This window comes from Clupea harengus, chromosome 18 (assembly GCF_900700415.2).
Source record: "Clupea harengus chromosome 18, Ch_v2.0.2, whole genome shotgun sequence".
Taxonomy (NCBI): Eukaryota; Metazoa; Chordata; class Actinopteri; order Clupeiformes; family Clupeidae; genus Clupea; species Clupea harengus.
In genome coordinates, this window is record NC_045169.1 from 24,352,791 (window position 1) to 24,371,558 (window position 18,768).

At 42.5% G+C, this 18,768-nt stretch overlaps 5 protein-coding genes across 6 annotated transcripts in view; 1 reads left to right on the forward strand and 4 right to left on the reverse strand.

The window, feature by feature from the left end:
* The window catches only part of LOC105898408 (heavy metal-binding protein HIP-like), a 249,655-nt gene that overhangs the window by 13,884 nt on the left and 217,003 nt on the right, over positions 1-18,768 (reverse strand). The window lies entirely within an intron of this gene.
* Positions 872-2,426, reverse strand: LOC116224577 (complement C1q-like protein 2). The gene is made up of 4 exons (XM_031584750.2): positions 2,143-2,426; positions 1,656-1,727; positions 1,331-1,462; positions 872-1,206 (listed from the first exon to the last, which is right to left on the reverse strand). Exons 1-4 carry the CDS (start codon positions 2,399-2,401, stop codon positions 923-925), a joined length of 747 nt encoding a protein of 248 aa, XP_031440610.1. The 5' UTR covers positions 2,402-2,426; the 3' UTR covers positions 872-922.
* On the reverse strand, positions 3,774-5,779 carry cbln11 (cerebellin 11). Its single transcript, XM_012825449.3, has 3 exons — positions 5,590-5,779; positions 4,938-5,069; positions 3,774-4,625 (listed from the first exon to the last, which is right to left on the reverse strand). The coding sequence occupies exons 1-3, from the start codon at positions 5,777-5,779 to the stop codon at positions 4,339-4,341; spliced, it is 609 nt and encodes a 202-aa protein (XP_012680903.2). The 3' UTR covers positions 3,774-4,338.
* On the reverse strand, positions 5,590-9,348 carry LOC105898413 (kelch-like protein 33). Its single transcript, XM_031584909.2, has 4 exons — positions 9,239-9,348; positions 8,021-8,969; positions 7,516-7,686; positions 5,590-7,232 (listed from the first exon to the last, which is right to left on the reverse strand). The coding sequence occupies exons 1-4, from the start codon at positions 9,306-9,308 to the stop codon at positions 6,713-6,715; spliced, it is 1,710 nt and encodes a 569-aa protein (XP_031440769.1). The 5' UTR covers positions 9,309-9,348; the 3' UTR covers positions 5,590-6,712.
* LOC105898407 (cerebellin-3-like) lies at positions 16,396-18,547 on the forward strand. Its single transcript, XM_012825443.3, has 4 exons — positions 16,396-16,501; positions 16,920-17,014; positions 17,278-17,424; positions 18,161-18,547. Exons 2-4 carry the CDS (start codon positions 16,933-16,935, stop codon positions 18,439-18,441), a joined length of 510 nt encoding a protein of 169 aa, XP_012680897.2. The 5' UTR covers positions 16,396-16,501; positions 16,920-16,932; the 3' UTR covers positions 18,442-18,547.

The window sequence follows — 18,768 nt, forward strand, 5'->3', positions numbered from 1 at the left end:
CATTCAAGAAAACGTGATGCATCTCCATATGCCGCAATAGTTTTGACAGTAATGTTGAACACACGAAACACAGTAGTACCTACTCTTCTGCTCTGTCTGTCGTCACTGTAAATCCGTATTTCATGTATTCCTCATCGTATTTTCTTTTTCTTTTTTTACTTTGTTTCCCTGTATCCTGTGAAGGTGTAGCTTTGTTGGAATCCTGTCCTTGTCCCTATGTCGTGGCAGTCTGTCCCTCTGTCACTCTCCTCACTAAAAACCGATCCATTGGTGCTTCTGACCAGCTAACTAGACGTTAGAACGAAATGTTAGCTAAGGACAGTAGATAACTTCAGTCGTTCACCAAAAGTATTACTTTGTCAAATAAACTTCAAAAGTACACGTAGGCTATGCTTTACTGCAGATGCTTGTCAACTTCATAATATGCGTATGGCGTGACGTTAGGGACACAACGCATTAACATTAGCAAAGCACAGGCTACCATACACTGGATAGGTGCAAGGCTACATTCTGTCAGCGTAAATCTCCTTTATATTATTTTAGACATATTTTTCTTATTTTAGATAATTTTCACGATATTCAAGCGTAATCTGGAAATGTGTTGAAATATCAAAGCGAATTTATAAGGACCCCCTGCAATGCCGTTGCGGACCCCCGTTTGAAAACCCCTGCCTTAACACATGAACTGTTTACCACTCTCACATGAAAAATGTAATCGTGTTTTCCAAACATGTAATTATATGCCAATTTTACACTTCAATACATGTGTTTTATTGCAAGCGTTTTAGTACAACACACATTTTTGCAATTTTGTTGGTGAGCACTAACAACTCGTGAAACCCTCCATAGCTCTAGATGTACTAGGCCAGCTACTAAAAGAATATGCTAGAGCATGTTAGAGAAATGTGACCACTGAGTCCATCTACAAAGGGAAAAGCAGAAAGCCGCTGAAGGTGTTGTGGCCGTTGAGGTTGTCGAACACCTGGGAGTTCTTCCAGAGTCTCATGGTGACCTTCTCTCCCGCCTCCAGCTGCAGAATGACAGAGTTCCCTCCGGTGTCCCCAGTGTCTCCGGTGGCGGGGGGGTCATAGGACGAGACCATGTACTGACCGTTCTTGGTGAGAATGGCGCCACTCAGGAAGTTGTGGTAGCCAAACGTGCTGAAGCTAAAGAAGTAGATGCCCTTCACAGGAGCAGTGAATGAACCTATGAAAGGAGAGGGTAAATATAAGCATTTTACTCATCAGATTATTCAATTTTAACTTCCTTAGTACCTAAGGACACTTGCCGTTATGTGGAGCCAAAAGACTTAACACTTCTTTTGTGTTACCTGTGTTGCTGTCATAGGCATTTCCAGTGTTAGTGAAGATCCGCTTGTAAACCAGGTTTGGGGAAGTATCACTGTGTTTCTCATAAACCTCACCGGAGGGAGCAAGGGATGCAGAGAAAGCTACTTTTGGTCCTGTCATTCAAATGCAAACATGTTAGATAATTGCTTCCCATTTATTATATCATATTACATTACATTGTATTATATTATATTATATTACATTATGTGACATTATATTATGTTACATTATATGTTCAAATATCTATTCATAAATAACAGAAAAGATAACCAGTAGAAATGCAATGTATGAAACCTTTAGTTTTACCTTTAGTTGTTCCATTTTGTTTCTTTATTTGATCAAGCTCTTCTACTGTGGCATTCAGCTTTTCCATGATATCTGTGGATTGAATTTGATAAATACAATGTGGCTCAGTTTGACCTGATATGTGGATCATCCAACTCACATTTACGCATGAAGAACTAGTTTAATGAAGTATTATTGCGTTTTAAAACATCACTGCATCAAGTAGCACTTCACATTCAACAGATATAACAAACATTTTAGCAGCAAGACAACTATGTGTAACTATATGATTGATATAGGAATGATATGAGTTATTTAGTCTGTGACAGAATACCTATCTGTGTTTAGAGGCTTTTGCATTCAAATTCTGAGCCATGATAAGTAACCTGATATGTAAATGAAGTAAAATCAAGTGTGAAATCACCAAGAGATATAACCTTTTAAAATATAATTTTCTGAATGGTATCCACCATCTACCATGCTATGCCAGCTTGAGGTCAAACATCACCTTGGTTCTCCTTCCCCAGACGCTGCACCTCAGACTGGAGTTTCTCCAGCTGCTGCTCCGTGGCATTCAGTCGTGTCTCCAGGGCTTTCAGGTCCCCGTCTTTAGTGCTGGAGTCGTTCAGCTTGGCCTCCATGTCCTTGACCAGGACCCTCAGCTCCGTGAGCTCCACAGTCAAGTCCGAATCCCCTCTCTGTCCAGACGCCAGGCCCAGACACAGGCACCCCAGGAGGGCTAAGAGCAAGGGGGTGGTGTGTGCCATTGCAGTACTTGGCTTGTTTTGGGAAAATGCCTTGTGCAGGGAGCTATTTAAGAGCAGCTGGAGGTGATTTTGGTGAGGTGTGTGTGTGTGGGGGGGGGGGGGGGGGCATTTGGGGGCAACCAGCATGTCAAGACGGGTAAATGTCGGTAGAATCCGGGAAGAATGTGTGCGTCATGAAAACAGGCTGTGACACGAGAGAGGGTTAGAAATCATGCAAATATGCTTCCCCTGTGATATTTACAGATAATGTGTTTACTGAAAGCATCTGAGCACTAACACTATTTTCACACTGTGCACCAAATGCCTTTGACACATTTGTTAGAATAGAGAAACTGTGCTTTGTTACCGAATTTTGAAAGGTAGTATATATTTATATATATATTTTTTTCCTCTGAGGTGCTGAGGTGAATTCCGTGCTGGTCATTATAGACATGCTTATGCACTTATGCAAAGTGTGTTTTATAAGGCGGAAAGAATGATCCATGTTTGCAGTCAAGATGATGTTGGCCAGCGACAAAATATCCAATCGCTGACAGACAAACAATTCACTGGCAGATGCACTTGTTCTGTGTTTGGGTTGGCACTGCCAACTGCCCTTTCATGAGCTGTCCATACTGTAACCTCCCGACAAGCCCCATGGATTGGCGAAGGGTGGAAGAAGCTCAAAATTCAGCATTAAGGAAATGTGTGTATGTATATATAATGTATTTTCTATTTTACAGAAATTTCTGATTTAAAAAAATCCATAACATTCATCCACCCACACAAATGGAAATGAGTGTGAGCTCCTCACTGTGCCTGCTCATGTACAAGAGGATACATGCCTCACATCCACTGAAAACAACTACAGTATGATATGTACAGTGTATTCTAAGGGAATAGGGGGAAGATGCTGAGGGACTGGGGAACTGCATAGCACACATTAAACTGTCAACTCAGTGCAGAATGAAAACAATAATTATCCCCTGTGCTCTATCTGCTCAGAGACACTGTTAGCATTTCCCTGCACAAATGAGTCAGGACATGAGTCTGCATGAGTCTCGGGGTAATTAGTTATCTCACAGGGGCGTTATTCACAAACACCTCGGGCATTACCGGTCAGCTGTCACAGAACGTCGGCAGTTTCATAGCATGGTGCATTTGGATCGTCTTCAATCCTAAACCAAGGTGAACTGCACACATTTCACAATAGCTACATTGACAGGCAAGCGAATCAAATCGCACTGCTGTAATTGCATGACTACTTTGTTTGCGAGTGATTTAAAGGTCAGTGCATCATTTATATAACGTATTGCTAAGTATTGCATAAGAACCTAATATCTGCAACAGGTTTAATAATGCTCAAATTTAACAATCCACTAGTCATCCCAGAACGGTTCAAGACAATGTTAAAGCCTCAGACAAGGCATTTATTATGACATACTGTATAAGCACTGTAGATAGTAGCACTATGTCTCCTATATGAATGTTAAATCTTTCTTTAATCTTTTTCCAGATTACACAAATCACCAGAAACTCAACGCAATACATGTAGCCAGTACCACCTCATATTCAACTACTGCTTCTTTTTCAGACTGATCATTGGACAGCCTAAAAGAGGACCTATTATGCTAATGTTCAATGTTCATAATTTTATTTTGGGGGTCTACTAGAATTGATTTACATGCTTCAACGTTCCAAAAACACACACATTTCTATTCTCTGTCCTTTACATAGACATAAAGCTATATAACACACTGAAGGAAAAGGAAACCAAACCAGAAAAGCATAATTGGTAAATTCACATTTTGGAGTTTGAATGTGATGTGATTGCAAATGATTCACTGTGATTTCAAATGCTTCAGTATTGTCAAAAATATCTATATCACATTTGAGTCATTACTTTAACTGTGTATTTTATTTATTGGTCTAATTTATAACCAAGCTGCCATGCACTTTCAGCCAATAGGGAAGACCAAGAACCCGCTGAAAGTGCAGTAGTTATAGCGACTGTCGACAAAGATCCATGAGTTGATCCAGAGGCGCATGTACACCACATCCCCAACATCCAGCTCCAGAGCAACGCCATTGGATATGCTGTCGTTTGTGTCTCCAGACTGGTGGTCATATGAAGACACGATGCGTGAGCTTCCCTTAAATATGCTCAAGCCCATGTCTTTACCGGAAAAGGCACGCCCAGAGTATCGGAAGAAGTACAATCCTTTCACTGGTGCAGTGAAGACACCTATTCAAAAGGACAGATTATCTGCTGTCAGCCATGTTGTCAGTGAATGGCTGGCTAACTAAATACAGTTAAACTTTAACCAAACATATGTCAAAGATCAAAAACACACACAAATAAAAGATCTCTATCATATGACTTGAAGTGATATATACGGATAAACGTGACGTGTAAATGAACAGTTAACACTAGTTTAACTACACATACAAAGCCAGAATGGTCAGCACTTTAGAAATAAAGGCATGTGATTACCACAAAACATACTTGAGTCAGAGTGTTATATTTCTCTATAAATCTCACATTTGAGGACAGTACCTGTGTTTGCATTGTAGGCATTGCCAACGTTCGTCAGGACTTTTTCAAAAATGAGGTTTGTCTCACGATCAAAGGGACCATGATTCCTGTTCACAGTACTCAGCATTGATGCAGTGAATGCCACCCTTTTGTCTGTAGGATTAATCACCAACAAAAGAAACAGAATTAACTCAGGACCAAACTCTTTTTTATGAGCCCTATGGCTTTACACATTGGAACTGTAAATAGATATGCTGGATGTAAATGGCTTCACATACAGTAATTTGTTGCTTTTGATCCTATACCCTTGTTATGATTGACATCTACAAACGTAAGCTTCTAGTAAGTGGTACTGTACACTAAATGTCAACCATTTAAAAAATGTTTAGCTCTCACACACACACACACACACACACACACACACACACACACACACTATTACTGCAGCATTCATTTTACCTTTACATTAAATGATTAACATTATTTCAAATTACTGGTCAACACCACCGCTACCAATCAAATAATGTCTGAACAAATAATGTTCTATATTTTTTCCTCCTTGACAGCCTCTCTCCTCCGGCGGTATTTCACAGACATAATTTTTTTTCCCCCAGACAGTCAATAACAACATCTGCTAACAGGTACTAAGTTAGCATTCAAAATGGCAGGCTACCTGCTCTCTCTTGTTCCAGCTCCCGCTGTGTTGCGTTTAGCCTGGCTGAGATCTCCCCCACCAGCGACCTCAGCGCCTTCAGCTCACTGTAGATGTCAACGGAGAAGAACTCCGGCCTCTGACCACTGCACATGCAGGTTAGTGACATCAGCACTAGTATTACAGCTGTCCTCTCCATCTTGAAACGCATATTTGTTGGAGCTCTAGGTGACTGAACTAACATATATATCGGTAGATCTAGTTACTCAGTAACTAGTCCGATGGCCTCTTCCCTAGACCAAGGTAGAGATATTGATCCAAATCTTTCGAAAACATCATTTTACTTACATTTTACCATTGGGGAAAATCCAAGATTACATACATTAATTCACAAATAATCTATTTATTTAGCACAGGATATTTCAACTGACAGGCATTTCCAATGATAGGAATAGGAGGATATAGTTAAACAGTAACTCGTTCTTTGACCCCTTCAATAGACCAACGTAGAGGTATTGATCCAAAGGTTTCCCATGGCACTGACATTTGGAACAAATAGGGAATTTCCCAGATTGCCTATATTGCTTTCTAAGAAGCATAATTTCCTGCTTAACATTGAATAAATTAAGTCTGGTAAAACATGGGTATTCATTTGAATTCATAGTTAACATGTCAGATTAGTCATACTGTATCTCAAATATTTCAAGCTTTATATAAACAGTCTTAGTGTTATAAATTACTCCAAACATGAATTCACACATTCACCTGATATTGATTCAGAAATACAGCATTTTGCTCTTTAAAAAACATGCTTGCTACCGTTAAGCTATTCACACCTCACATTCACTCTCACTAACACCTACCACTGTAAACATTTGTCCTGTATCTTATCTGACACAACAAAAAATGTCTCTGGCCTAGAGGTCCTTGTGAATTAGAAGCAGCATGAAAACATAAGGTTTTTCCCCCATGTTCCCTTCACATCAACTAGATCATTTCACATCATCACATTTCAGTTGATATCTTTATTATCCAGTAACAAACTGGCATCCACAATCTGCTACTGTTCATGAAAAGCAACACATTAGCGTTTGAATGTTTTTCGAAGTGATGAAATATCAATCACACCTACTCATGCCCTCTTTCATTGGCGCAGCTGGGCAGGTAGGCGGAGCACACAGGCACATATGTCAGTGTTGGGGCCTGGCATCCTGCCCACGTTCAGCCAGCGTCCAGTGGTTGGGTCGTATCGGTGCACCAATTTGGACTCACTGTAGTCCTCCTGACTGTACCCACCCAGGATGTACAGCTTCTCCTCCAAAATGGCCGACGCCGCACCAACATGGGGGGTGGCGAGAGGCGCGACGGCGCACCAAGAGTCTCGGACGGGATCGTAGACCTCACAAGCGACGAGGTCCGTGTAGAACTTGCTGAAGTTACACACACCTCCAGCCGCGTAGAAACGCCCACCCAGGCACTCCATGCTGTGCAGGGCCCGATCGTGCGCCATGTCGGACAGGTAGACGGTTCCTTTCTCGGGGTGGTAGAGGAACATGCACACCAAGCACTTGTACTCGCAGTTCAGGCCTCCTGAGATGAAGATCTCGCCCTTCCACACGACGGCTGCGTGGCCACTGAGGGCTTGATCCAGGGGGCGAGTGAATCTACAGATAATATACCAGAGACATGCATTCAGTTACTTTGTCCAGAGTGCTGCGTTGTTTTACCATGGCATAATACAATTCTTGGATAGTTCCATGCTGTGCTTGAGGCTTTGCATTTCATTGTTTAGATACGATTTCCAAGACTAAACGGGATGCAATATTTGGAACTGTACAGCTATGATGTTAGGCTTTCCCATAGAATGATTGTCCAGAACCATTTTATTTTTTATTCATGAAGCACTGGGATCTGCATAGCACAGCATCTACCTCAGAGCCTCTTTACCTCCAGGAATTGCTGTCTGGGCAGTAGACCTCCACGCTGTCCAGGTTTGTGTTGATGTCCTTGTCTCCTCCGATGGCATAGAGGGCGTTCTCTCGGACCACCACTGTGAAATTGCTCCTTGGTTCGTGCATGTCTGCTATCTTCTGCCATGTGTTGTGCAGTGGGTCGTAGCTGCAAAGACAACATGGAGAAACAGAGCAGAGGGCAGGAAGGGTCAACAGTCTTCTTTCCATCCGGCTGATTGATGAAATGTTGACACATTGAGATTGTTTGAGATATGTACTGCTTTGTAAATACAAAAACTAATGATCAGTAACTAGTATAATATTACATTTAGTCATTTAGCAGACGCTATTGTCCAAAGCGACGTACAAGGGAGAATATTAGTTTTTAGTATATAAGTATATTAGTTTTAAAATATTATAAAATGAGCCTGAGAGGACAGATGTAACACTAAAATTGAAAACATAAAATACATAAAGACAGGATCAGACATGGCTCTCACCAGAAGCCTGATTTCATGGTGTCGTTCTTTGCATAAAAGTGACAACCCCCAACGACGTACAGCTTTCCCGCCATGACAGCAGCTCCATGTCGAAAACGGGCCTGTTCTGGAATTTCTCCCAGTGTCCTCCACTCTATGTCCTTCACAAGGCCGACTCCGCTCCGCAAGGCGTTGGCAAACCACAACTGCCTGCTGGGAAGCCGCATGCCCATGTCTGGATTGAGCTGGTCCCCGCCGATCAGCACCAATGCGTCATTGGGGCACCGCACACGGAAGCACTCTTCAGAGCTGGACGTTCCCAAGCCAAAGTCCTTCAAAGCCATGCCATACAGTTCAACTTCACCATCTGCACTGCACTCCATGCGCAGGTTGATAGCACGCACCTCACAGAACTCTCGGAAGGTCATGAGAGGGAAGCGGACGCCTGACATCAGCTTCCGAGCCTGGGGTAGCCTCTCTGAAAGGTCGGCTTCCAACCAGGCAACCACTGCCCGGAATACGGTCAGCTCGGAGGGAGCGCACAGGCCATCACAGCACAGGTATCCCAGGAGTCTCTCTGCAGGAAGGTCTTGGAACTTAGGGGTGACTGACACCTCCTGGAAGTGTCTGAGGACATAGTCGTCTGCCAGCTCGAGTAAGTCTCCCATGGCGTACGCTTCGGCAAAAGACGCCACATCCAGACAGGAAGTTGCATCTATTTCCTGCTCCAGGAAACCGAGGCACAGAGAGAGGGCTGGCTGGATTTGGAACTGGAGGGCGGAACAGACTAGATCAAACACCCGCTCCCAGGAGAGATCCAAAGCTCCACTGTAAAAGCAGTGGAGGAACGCCTCCAGCTCCTCGTTACCAAGAGATGGCACTGAAACGGACCTCTGCTGACACTCCCTCATGCCGCTGGTGAACATGCCACGGAAGTAGTCACTGCTGGCCGCCAGGACCACCCGATGGGCTATAGGATAAGAAGAGAGGATGGTTGAAGCTATGATTAGCTAAGATTTTCTTTCCCAATCCTCATGAGACTTATGCCTCAATTTTTATTGTTTTTATTGATCAATATCACTTAAATAAATCACCATTTTTGTTGATATTAGCTGTTGACTTATAATTCTTTCCATCAAATGCTTTACTTCTTTTCCAGTAATAATTCATTTTTAGATATTTAGATTATAATTCCGATGAGGTCGTTATCTTCAGACGTTTCTCGTCCTTTTGACTTACCAGTGAATTCTCTGTCTTCGGCCTCCAGCACAACATCACAGCCAACCTTTTCAATCCACAGCTGTTTCATGGCCTGCAGACTAACCTCCAGTTGGTCTAAGGCAGAAACCCTCTTTTTCTTCTCCTCTTCTTTCTTCTTATCTCCATTATCCTTTTTGTCGTCCCATTCCTCCCCTTCACAAAGGTCCAGAACTCTCGGCACGCCCAGTGCAAGAGCTGCAGCCTGAATCTGGGCGGCTGTGTCTCTGTGAAGAGTAGTTATGGCTCCTGTGTAGGCAAACTCCAGCACCATTGCCAGACCCAGGTGGTTCACCTCAGGGCCTAAATGTATCTGGATCTCCCCCCTGCTACATCCAGCATCCTGCTCCTGCAGCCTCTGCCGGATGAGGGAGCTTACGGCAGCGATGACAATGGAGTGGGCACGGAGACTCTGCCCATTCTGAGTGCTCAGAGTCAGATCAGTGAGCAGGGAAGAGTGCCTAAAATCCTCCAGAGTTTGAAACATTTGCTGTGCGTAGGTGGCACTGTGGTATGTCTGTTTACTCTCCTCAGACCCCGTCTCATCCGTGCTCCGCACAGTTCCTCCTTCATCCTCTGGGAGGCGGTAGTTGTGTGTGGATTCTTGCCACACGCTGTGCTTCACGCCCATTCTGTTGTCATTGTAGGCCTTGATCCAACTAAGCCTTCTGTTCTCCTCCTGCATCTTTTCCCCTCCCTCCTCAATCATCCTCTTCCTCCTCTCTTTGTCTCTCCTCCAGCGCTCCTCCCATGCCATGGGAAGGTATGGTCTAGTGAACTCCATAGTCTTCTATACAGCAGATGCAGAAAATTCTGCTTCTGGACAAACTGCTCTTTGCTCTGTGTTGAAGACTGCTACCCTGTACACCACTCCCTTCCTTTCCTGTAATGACACACACACACACACACACACACACACACACACACACACACACACACACACACCCACACCCACACCCACATACCTAGAGATACACACAAACAAAGTCATGTGTTAGACCTACAAACGCCTGGCGTAAACAGTCTAATTATAGCTTCTGGGTCAGGGATTGAGTTTCGATAGGCAGAGGGCTCCCCCTGCCAAGGTTGTGGCTCCAGGGCTATGTGATTTTGAAGTAAGGCAGACTTACATTCATTTGGAAACACTTTATCAAGCGGATCTTAAAACAAATTTGTGAAAATAGCTTCCCTGCTGTTGTTTACAATTTTGTGGTGCAATGTCAACATTTTTGTTTTGATTTGGTAAATTGCGTTTCATCAAATGTAACTTACGTTTGTGCTAGTTATGACATTACACATCTGTTAATTTGATGGTATACATTTTGTGTATTTATTCATTCAGTTGTTGTTCAGTTGTCTGGATGCCTCTTGCTCACTCAAGACTGAAGCAGCAGTGTTTCCCACCTCACCCAGCGATTGAATCAGCCTTGTACTGACAGCCACTATTACCATGCAGTGTGCCCGGTGAAAGCCCTTATCTAGTGTCTCCATGTGTTGTTGTCACCACAAGAAATAGGAACAGAGCATGTGTGGGTCAGATAAGAAGACCGAGATGGACAGATAAGCTGGAAATAACACAAGGGATGAGTAGGCTACCCTTCTTAGTGAGACTTTGCTCCTTGTTTTCAAGGCCCCTCCAACTAACCTATGAACTTGTAATTAGCTTGTGTGACTTACTTTGTTAGACCTGGAGGACGTGTGATGCTCCCAAGACATACAGTATTTAATCTAACTGAACAAACATTGGGAATGTATACATGGTATTGATACAAGAGTTAAAATGATTGGAAAAAATTGTAATTCTAGGGATACAAATGACGCACCCCTCAAAGATGTTTTGTTCTTAGCTTACAGTTTTTCTCGATTGCTTTCACACATTTAGAGAATTGTGGGTCAGCTTAATCTAATGCTTGTAAGGTCTGTGTTCTGTCCGTGTTTAATTTCTGTGTTTGTCTCCCTTGTGTTGTCACATGTTTGTTCCCATGTCTAGTCCTCGTGCTTCCTTGTTCCCGCCATGTGCTTTCCCTATGTTTGTTTGTCTATGCCATGTGCCCTCTTGTTGTTGTCCGTGTCTCCACCCCTCACCTGTTCCCAATCTCCCGGTTTGTTTGTATTATTGGTTTCACCTGTGTCCTGTTAATTCCCCTTGTTTAGTCCACCTGTGTCTTTGTCTGCCCCGCCTTGATTGTTCTCACCTGTCCCGCGTTATCTGTTGCCTGTGTGTATATATAGTCCTTGTTTTCTTGTTTCTTGTTGCGTCTTCGTAAATTGTTGTTTCATGGTATGTTTTTTTCCGCTGTTCCTCGTGTTCCTCGTGTTCCTAGCGTTTAGCGCTTCCTCCTTGTTAAAGTGATTACTCGTGCTTCTGACCTCTGCCTGCCCTACAACTATTCTCCTGCCTATTCCCTGTTTGGTTTTGTTTGCAATTGTTGGACTGCCTACCTGTGTACCGAACCCGGCTAGTAAAACATTTCACCCTTTAAATCTACCCCTGTGCTGAGTCGTGCAATTGAGTCCTGCACAACACCCACCAGTCGTAACAATGCTCAGATCTTCTTTGCACAGCAAGAGTCTTCTCTGGTGAATGGGCTTACTATTTCTCATTGCTTTCACACAAATTTCTTTGAGTTTTACAGTAACACACTTTTCAAAACAGTTGTGGGAGCACAGTACACTACTGAGCTACTGGGTTGTTGTACCCCAGGAATAACCTGGTTGACGCGCTTAGATCTTTTACAGGTGATTACCGTCAGCGAGATAAAGTCCATACACGCATTGCGTTCGTTAAACAGTTCTCCATTTATTGTCCATTAAAACGCAGCGCAACGACATGTTACTCCTTCGCGGTATAGCGGTCAAAACCATTTGCCCTTCCGGGGTCAACACCTAACCACAACAGTAGGCTTCCTACCTATATGCCTAAAAACAGGGCCGGAGTGGGGCCACTTTTCAGCCCGGGAATTTCAGGCCCAAGACCGGCCCACTTTTTCTATGGTAGTGGAAATTGGATAAATGAAGCAACAGTTCAGCTCTTACTATTCTGTAGTTTTTTTTTTTTATTAATACCATGGTTCAACAAATAATGTAAAGGTTAAATAATAATCCACTTAAGCTGAGAAGTTAACAAAAAATATTCCACTATTCCACAAGGACAGGTTGATAAATTAACAAAAGCAGAAATAACTAAATAAAGCATTTGAAACGTATCCCACTCTTCAACAAAGAGGCATATTGAACTAATGTTTACAGTTCAACTCACAGTACAGTATACAGTTACATTGCGAATAGCACCAACAGCATCTACAGCATCAGTAACCGCCTAAGCAGTGCACTGGTTTCAGCCACTTATCTATAACTGTCGTTGCTTATAGAAATGAGGATTTCCTTCTCTGTGCACATTAACATGAAAGCCTCCAAGTTGTCCTGACTCAATGAGCTTCGTAGCCTATTCATCACAAATTTTAAGGTTGAGAAGCTTCTCTCAGATGCAACCTGTGTGATGGACAAAGTCATCAGAAACTTATATGCTAACCCAATGATATGATAAGCATCTGTGAGGAGGTTGTACTGTGAGAGTATTAAATGGCAGAAGGGCATATAGCAGGGGTGTCAGACTCAGATTAGGTAGTAGGCCAGATTTGTTGGAATGAGACCTCATCGGGGGCCGTCATGGTCATTATCATTTTTCTGCATGGGTATTATATTGTGGTGATTTACTCCTTTACTACACCCACTTCTGAGCAAACAATGCATATTGGTTCATCAAGTACTGCCATATACTGCTCTTTCTTACATTAAATAACTTTAATTCATATTGTTTACTCTGTTATCCTCTCTACCTGTCCCTAAAGTCATGGCCTCCTCATTGCAAATGTCGGGCTCCTCATTTTCAGCAGGATACTGGCTTATCTGCTGCTCAGAAGCTACAAAGAAAAAAATAAGAGTCATTTTACTGCATACACAGATCAAGTTTGAGTTTTGTTATCAATATTTGCATAATATTTGCAAAGTCTATGGATCGCCATATATCGGGTGATATAAAAAGGCTAATATTTTAATTCAATTTATTATTTTGCTTGCGAATAGGTTGACAACGATATTAACCAATGCTACAACGTTAGCCGAATAGTTACGTTGCTAATCATTATGCCTATGTCTCTCTTTACCAGTTGCCACTTGTGTTTGTCCTCTTGAAAATAAATCGGTAAGCTTGGCACATTTGGCAGCATCCTCCTCCAATGCCTTTCTTTTTTTCAACCTGGCTTTTTCAGCCCCTCCTGGCCCCTTCCTCCCATCCATCCACCCTGACGCGTATCGTTGCGGTAGGGCCGGCCCGGCTATCGTCGGTAGCCTATCTGAGAAAACTTTTTTGGGAAAAGACGGGCTATGGACCCAACCAACTCTATTTGGGAGGGGAGAACTTCCTCGCATGGTACAACCCATGCAGAGGCTGCGGTGTCAGAATGCGGAACGTGTGTAGCCTACTTTAAGAGAAGATGGACTAACGTGACAAATGTCAAAAAATGTAATTCTCGACCGGCCCAGAAGTGGAGCGGCCCACCGGGAACTCTCCCGATTCTCCCGATTACCCACCCCGGGCCTGCCTAAAAACACCTGTGCAATGCACAGCAACACCCAGTGTACAGACAGGGACATTACACATTGAGTGACAACACATTGAGTGACAACACATTTGGCTGTAGCAACCCATTTGGCTGCTACAACAGTTAACACACTTCTCAGAGAAAGACACGAAACCTAATTGAATAACCATGTCAACACATTGCAGACACTTAGTAGCAGCCTACTGAAACTGCTCTCTATATTCTAAATACCGTCAGCACCTGTGTGAACTCTCTGTGCACAACTAATCAAGTAGTTCTCAACCTCTAAAAGAGATCAAAAGATTGAAGTTGATACCAAGCATGGATCAAGGAGGCCAAGCGCAATACACACAAACAAAAAAGTACAATTGAACTGGTTCACACATTTGAATGACAACTCCTTAGAATGTGTTCTTAAAGACTCTCCAAATACTCCTGACATTGTTGTTGTTGATGACCTTTAAAAACCATTGTGATTCTGGAAGTGGGTTGTTGCTTTGACATGTATATGGACCTGTGTTTCTCTGTAAAATATCAGCCATTAACTCATGCTCTGACAGTAGGTGGTTATAGTACAAAACTAGTTGTACTCATTTATGGTAGCCTTGGACATGTTCATAGACTGTGTTAGAGGATTGCAAATTGCTGGACTTAATAAGAAGAACTCTAAGCAAATAGCCAAATACTGCTCTGTGTCAGCAATCATAGGCAGTCTGCATATATGGAGAAGGCGCTGCCATCTCTACCCCTGATATGACTGTATTTATCTACTGATTCACTTGGCTGTAAATACTTGCACAGTGCTTGTGTTGTTGTGTGAGACATAATAGGCTCTTTATTAATATTTGGATGCTGTGGTGGTGTAATCAGTATTGGTCATTCCAAATAAATTAATCAAATGTGTGGTGTGTGCATGTGTGTGGTGTGTGTGTGCGTGTGTGTGTGTGTGTCTGTGTTTGGTGTGTGCGTGTGTGTGCGTGTGTGTGTGTGTGTGTGTGTGGTGTGTGTGTGTGTGTGTGTGTGGTGTGTGTGTGTTATGTGTGTGTGTGTGTGGTGTGTGGTGTGTGTGTGTGTGGGTGGTGTGTTGTGTGTGTTGCTGTATACCCAGTGTCTGCAGAGTCAGCTGGCTCATTTGTGTAACCTATTGCACATCTCGGCTTGTCGGTGTGTGGTGTGTGTGAGTGTGAGTGTGAGTGTGTGTGTGTGTGTGTGTGTGTGTGTGTGGTGTGTGTGTGTGTGTGTGGTGTGTGGTGTGTGGTGTGTGGTGTGTGGTGTGAGTGTGTGTTGTGTGTGTGTGTGTGTGTGTGTGTGTGTGTGTGTGTGTGTGTGTGTGTGTGTGTTGATTAACAATGACTTGTCATTGGCACGTCACTGTAACACCGTCTCTGAAATGCTCCAGGTCCTTCATGTGTCATGGCATGGTGTGTGTCATCTGTCATGATAAAGACAGTCACTGTAAAACTACAGACTACACTGAACAATAATAGTGTTTATTTGAAGAACAAGTATAAAGGTAGGGAATGGGAATTGGCTTTTCCTGATTATCTTTTTTTTTCCAGACTACCCAGCTTTTAGGGTTTTACGGATTCTGCTGCCCCCTTCAGGCTAATGGAGTGAAAGCACAAGTGATACAAACGAGAGGCCAAGCAACCTCACAGTAACATGTAGATTAAGATATCAAGATATGGATGATACTCTCGAAACCTGCACTAACGTGTAACATCTCAGTCTCATGAGGCCGATGCCACGTGCGTTTGCTTTAAAAAAAAGAAAACACTGAAACTTTGTTTGTGTCCCTGTGTGTGTGTGTGTGTGTGTGTGTGTGTTTGTTATGTGTGTGTGTTCAGGAGTTTGACTGTCCCAGCTCTCTCTACATGGCATGATGCTCTGACCCAGTGCCGCCGCTCCCATAACGCAAACTACGCGCTGTGCGTAGGGCACCGAGTCCTGAGGGGGCACCAAAAAATAGGCAACTGAAAAATCATCATAGTTATAATAATTATAATGCCGATATTATTTCAGTATAGAAATATTAGGCACCTTTTAGGCATGTATATCACAAAACAGGCAGAACAAGAGATATATTTAATTGCTCAAAAAAAGTTACGATGTGTGTTTACAAAGTAAAGTAAAATTGTGTGAATTTTCTGCTTCTAAATCTTTGCTTCATTGAAGAAGATTGCTTACTGGATGGATGACTATTTAATTTCTATGAAGATTTTGCACATCCCAATACTTGTGTGTATGTATGTTTTGGCTGTTCTGTGTACTGTGTTTACAAAGTAGATTTTCCTTTTTCGTTTTAATAACATGTTAAACTGGCAGAAACAAACGTTTTTTTAAAGGAGTTATGCTTAGGGCACCAAAACGGCTAGCAGCGGCACTGCTACGACCTGTGGCCTCCTCTGTCCACGTCCAGGCCCAGGGTTTCATAATCCGTCCATGTATACGCCTGTGCAATGCTGACCCTCTGCATACACAGGGGAAACGAAAAATGACACAATAGTTCACAATAAATAGTTGAGACACAGACACCCTTTCTCAGCTCAGAACCATCAGCAAACTGTCTGCTAAACATCTTGAGGTATTTTTCCAAGCTCCGTAGCACATTGGTAAAACAGCAACTGCAGTCATTATAAAGGTATGTGATATCAAACTATTTTACCAGAACAAATATTACATTACTAAATGTTTTATGATGTGAGTTATATATTTCATTAATGAAACCTTGTTTCTGTGCCTAGTTTCTATGCTTAGTTTCTGTGCTTAGTTTCTGTGCCTAGTGGTGTGCCTTGCTTGTGCCTTGCTTGTGCCTTGAATGGGCCTGGATTGTGCCTAAGTGTGCCTAGTTTGCTGTGTTTAGCTGCATGAACACAGTGTGGGCCCAGTTATCGTGTATAGTTTGTGCATAGAGCTAGTTGCCTAGATTTTGTGTGTTTTGATTGTATGTAAATAAATGGATGTCTATGTGTTTTTCCCCACTTCACAACCAAGTCCAATCGCCACATCCCGAAAAAATGCTGACAATGACTTACAAAGATGTATTTATTTGTATTTAGTGTCACATTTAGGATGAAGATTCTCCTTCTTTCCGCTGTACTGGTTCTTGGAGCCTTTGGGGTTCAGGGCCAGCGGACATTGACCTGCCATGAGGGTAAGCACACAACCTCCTCACACCAACAACAATGATGATAATACTACTACTGCTGCTACTGCTAGTACTACTACTACTATTATTACTACTAATAATATTAACCGTTATTTATAGAGTGAGTTTCATACACTTACTTCGCAGACAGAAATGCATGTACAAAAGTCAATAAAATAGGAGTAGTGTAAAGGCAAAAATAGAAGTAAAAGTGGAGAGTAAATGATAAAATACAAAATTGTAACATGAAGGTTTTTTTCTACCTCCAGATCAGACCCAGACCAAGGTAGCATTTTCTGCAACCCTAAAAGCCTTCGATGCACCTTGGGGAGCTGTTGGTCCTCTCCCTCAAGACACAGTCATGGTCTACAAAGGAGTGTTCCTCAATCTTGGAGGAGCATACAACCATACAACAGGTAATGTGTTCCCTTTTAAAACATAAAACATTTCCGGGATATTTAATCTGCCAAAGAGGACAAAGAAAGTGCTCCCTTCATCAATTGCCTAATTAGTGACAACATACTCACAAACCAAAATTTTCCAACGAAGTGGAATCATGTTTGAATTTACAATGTAAGCAATTACTTACATGATACTTATGCTGGTATAGATGGAAGGTCCAGTCTGATGGAAATAAACAAATAAAGCTTTGTTGACGTTCACATTTAAGCACTCATTTAAACTGAGAGTTTCTTCCCAGGTTCCACTGAACATGCCAGTACAATGCTCTACATGATCATTTATTCACTAAGTAATTTCTCTCTAAAATTTTGAAAACCATGTTGTTCTTCATGAATGATAAAAAAAGCAGAAGAATAAAAACAATGATTTAAAATTATATTATTGCACGTCCATTCCATGACTGAGCAGCTACTCATATCAATGTAATTACAAGTCTACAACTTTGTGCTTTGTGCACAATCTTCTGTATTTTAAAGTATTCAACAACCCTGCATGCGAACAGGTTGTTATAGTTTGTAGTATTTATGTTTGTTTTGTACAGCCTACATTTTTATTGTGTGTATTCATTACCATACGAAGCTACTGAATGGCAAAATTTCCTTCTGGATCAATAAAGTATCTATCTATTGATCGCTCCCCCCCCCCCCCCCCCCTCTCTCATTATGTATCACTTTGTCTTTCTCGCCCAAGGAATCTTCACTGCGCCCGTGAACGGAGTCTACTCCTTCAACTTCCACATTTACGGCTACAGCAGTATTAAAATGGGCGTGAGCCTTTTCAAGAATGAGCAGCGCATTTCCACTGCCTACGACCACCCCTCCTCTGACAGCACGGACACGGCCAGTAACAGCGCTCTGCTGAGTCTGAACAAGGGAGACGAGGTCACCATTCACCTTTGGGCTGATCACCAGGTCTACATGAGTTCCAACAATCACAATACCTTCAATGGTTTCCTGGTTTTCCCACTGTGACCAAATGCAAGCAATACTTCTCACTGCCCCTTAGAGTGGCTGTGCTGTCTGTGGGGTCAGAGGGAGCCTACGGAAGGTTTTGATTAATAAAGCATTTGAAAGCAAATCTGTGTTCTCACTACCTCTGTATGTACTACCTAAGATGGATACATCTATATCTATCTATCTATATATGTATTGCTATGTATTGCTATATACTGTATATATATATATATACGTACACACCACTACCTATGTAGATATGCAGTGTGTAAGATTACAGATGTACCTGACATGAAAAGTGCAGACTATCCATGCAACTGAAGTTGGGCTGCACCATCTTTCCAG

What these genes read in the sequence shown, in the direction of transcription:
- cbln11 (XM_012825449.3), bottom strand. Translation starts at nt 5,779, where the DNA reads ATGCGTTTCAAGATGGAGAGGACAGCTGTAATACTAGTGCTGATGTCA. An exon ending in GCTGGAACAAGAGAGAGCAG is followed by an intron (nt 5,070 to 5,589) that starts GTAGCCTGCCAT and finishes TTAATCCTACAG; the next exon opens with ACAAAAGGGTGGCATTCACT. An exon ending in TGCCTACAATGCAAACACAG is followed by an intron (nt 4,626 to 4,937) that starts GTACTGTCCTCA and finishes CCTTTTGAATAG; the next exon opens with GTGTCTTCACTGCACCAGTG.
- LOC116224577 (XM_031584750.2), bottom strand. Translation starts at nt 2,401, where the DNA reads ATGGCACACACCACCCCCTTGCTCTTAGCCCTCCTGGGGTGCCTGTGT. An exon ending in TCTGGGGAAGGAGAACCAAG is followed by an intron (nt 1,728 to 2,142) that starts GTGATGTTTGAC and finishes TTCAATCCACAG; the next exon opens with ATATCATGGAAAAGCTGAAT. An exon ending in ACAAAATGGAACAACTAAAG is followed by an intron (nt 1,463 to 1,655) that starts GTAAAACTAAAG and finishes TTTGAATGACAG; the next exon opens with GACCAAAAGTAGCTTTCTCT.
- LOC105898413 (XM_031584909.2), bottom strand. Translation starts at nt 9,308, where the DNA reads ATGAAACAGCTGTGGATTGAAAAGGTTGGCTGTGATGTTGTGCTGGAG. An exon ending in ACCATGAAATCAGGCTTCTG is followed by an intron (nt 7,687 to 8,020) that starts GTGAGAGCCATG and finishes TTGTCTTTGCAG; the next exon opens with CTACGACCCACTGCACAACA. An exon ending in CCAGACAGCAATTCCTGGAG is followed by an intron (nt 7,233 to 7,515) that starts GTAAAGAGGCTC and finishes TATTATCTGTAG; the next exon opens with ATTCACTCGCCCCCTGGATC.
- LOC105898407 (XM_012825443.3), top strand. Translation starts at nt 16,933, where the DNA reads ATGAAGATTCTCCTTCTTTCCGCTGTACTGGTTCTTGGAGCCTTTGGG. An exon ending in GACATTGACCTGCCATGAGG is followed by an intron (nt 17,015 to 17,277) that starts GTAAGCACACAA and finishes TTCTACCTCCAG; the next exon opens with ATCAGACCCAGACCAAGGTA. An exon ending in AGCATACAACCATACAACAG is followed by an intron (nt 17,425 to 18,160) that starts GTAATGTGTTCC and finishes TTCTCGCCCAAG; the next exon opens with GAATCTTCACTGCGCCCGTG.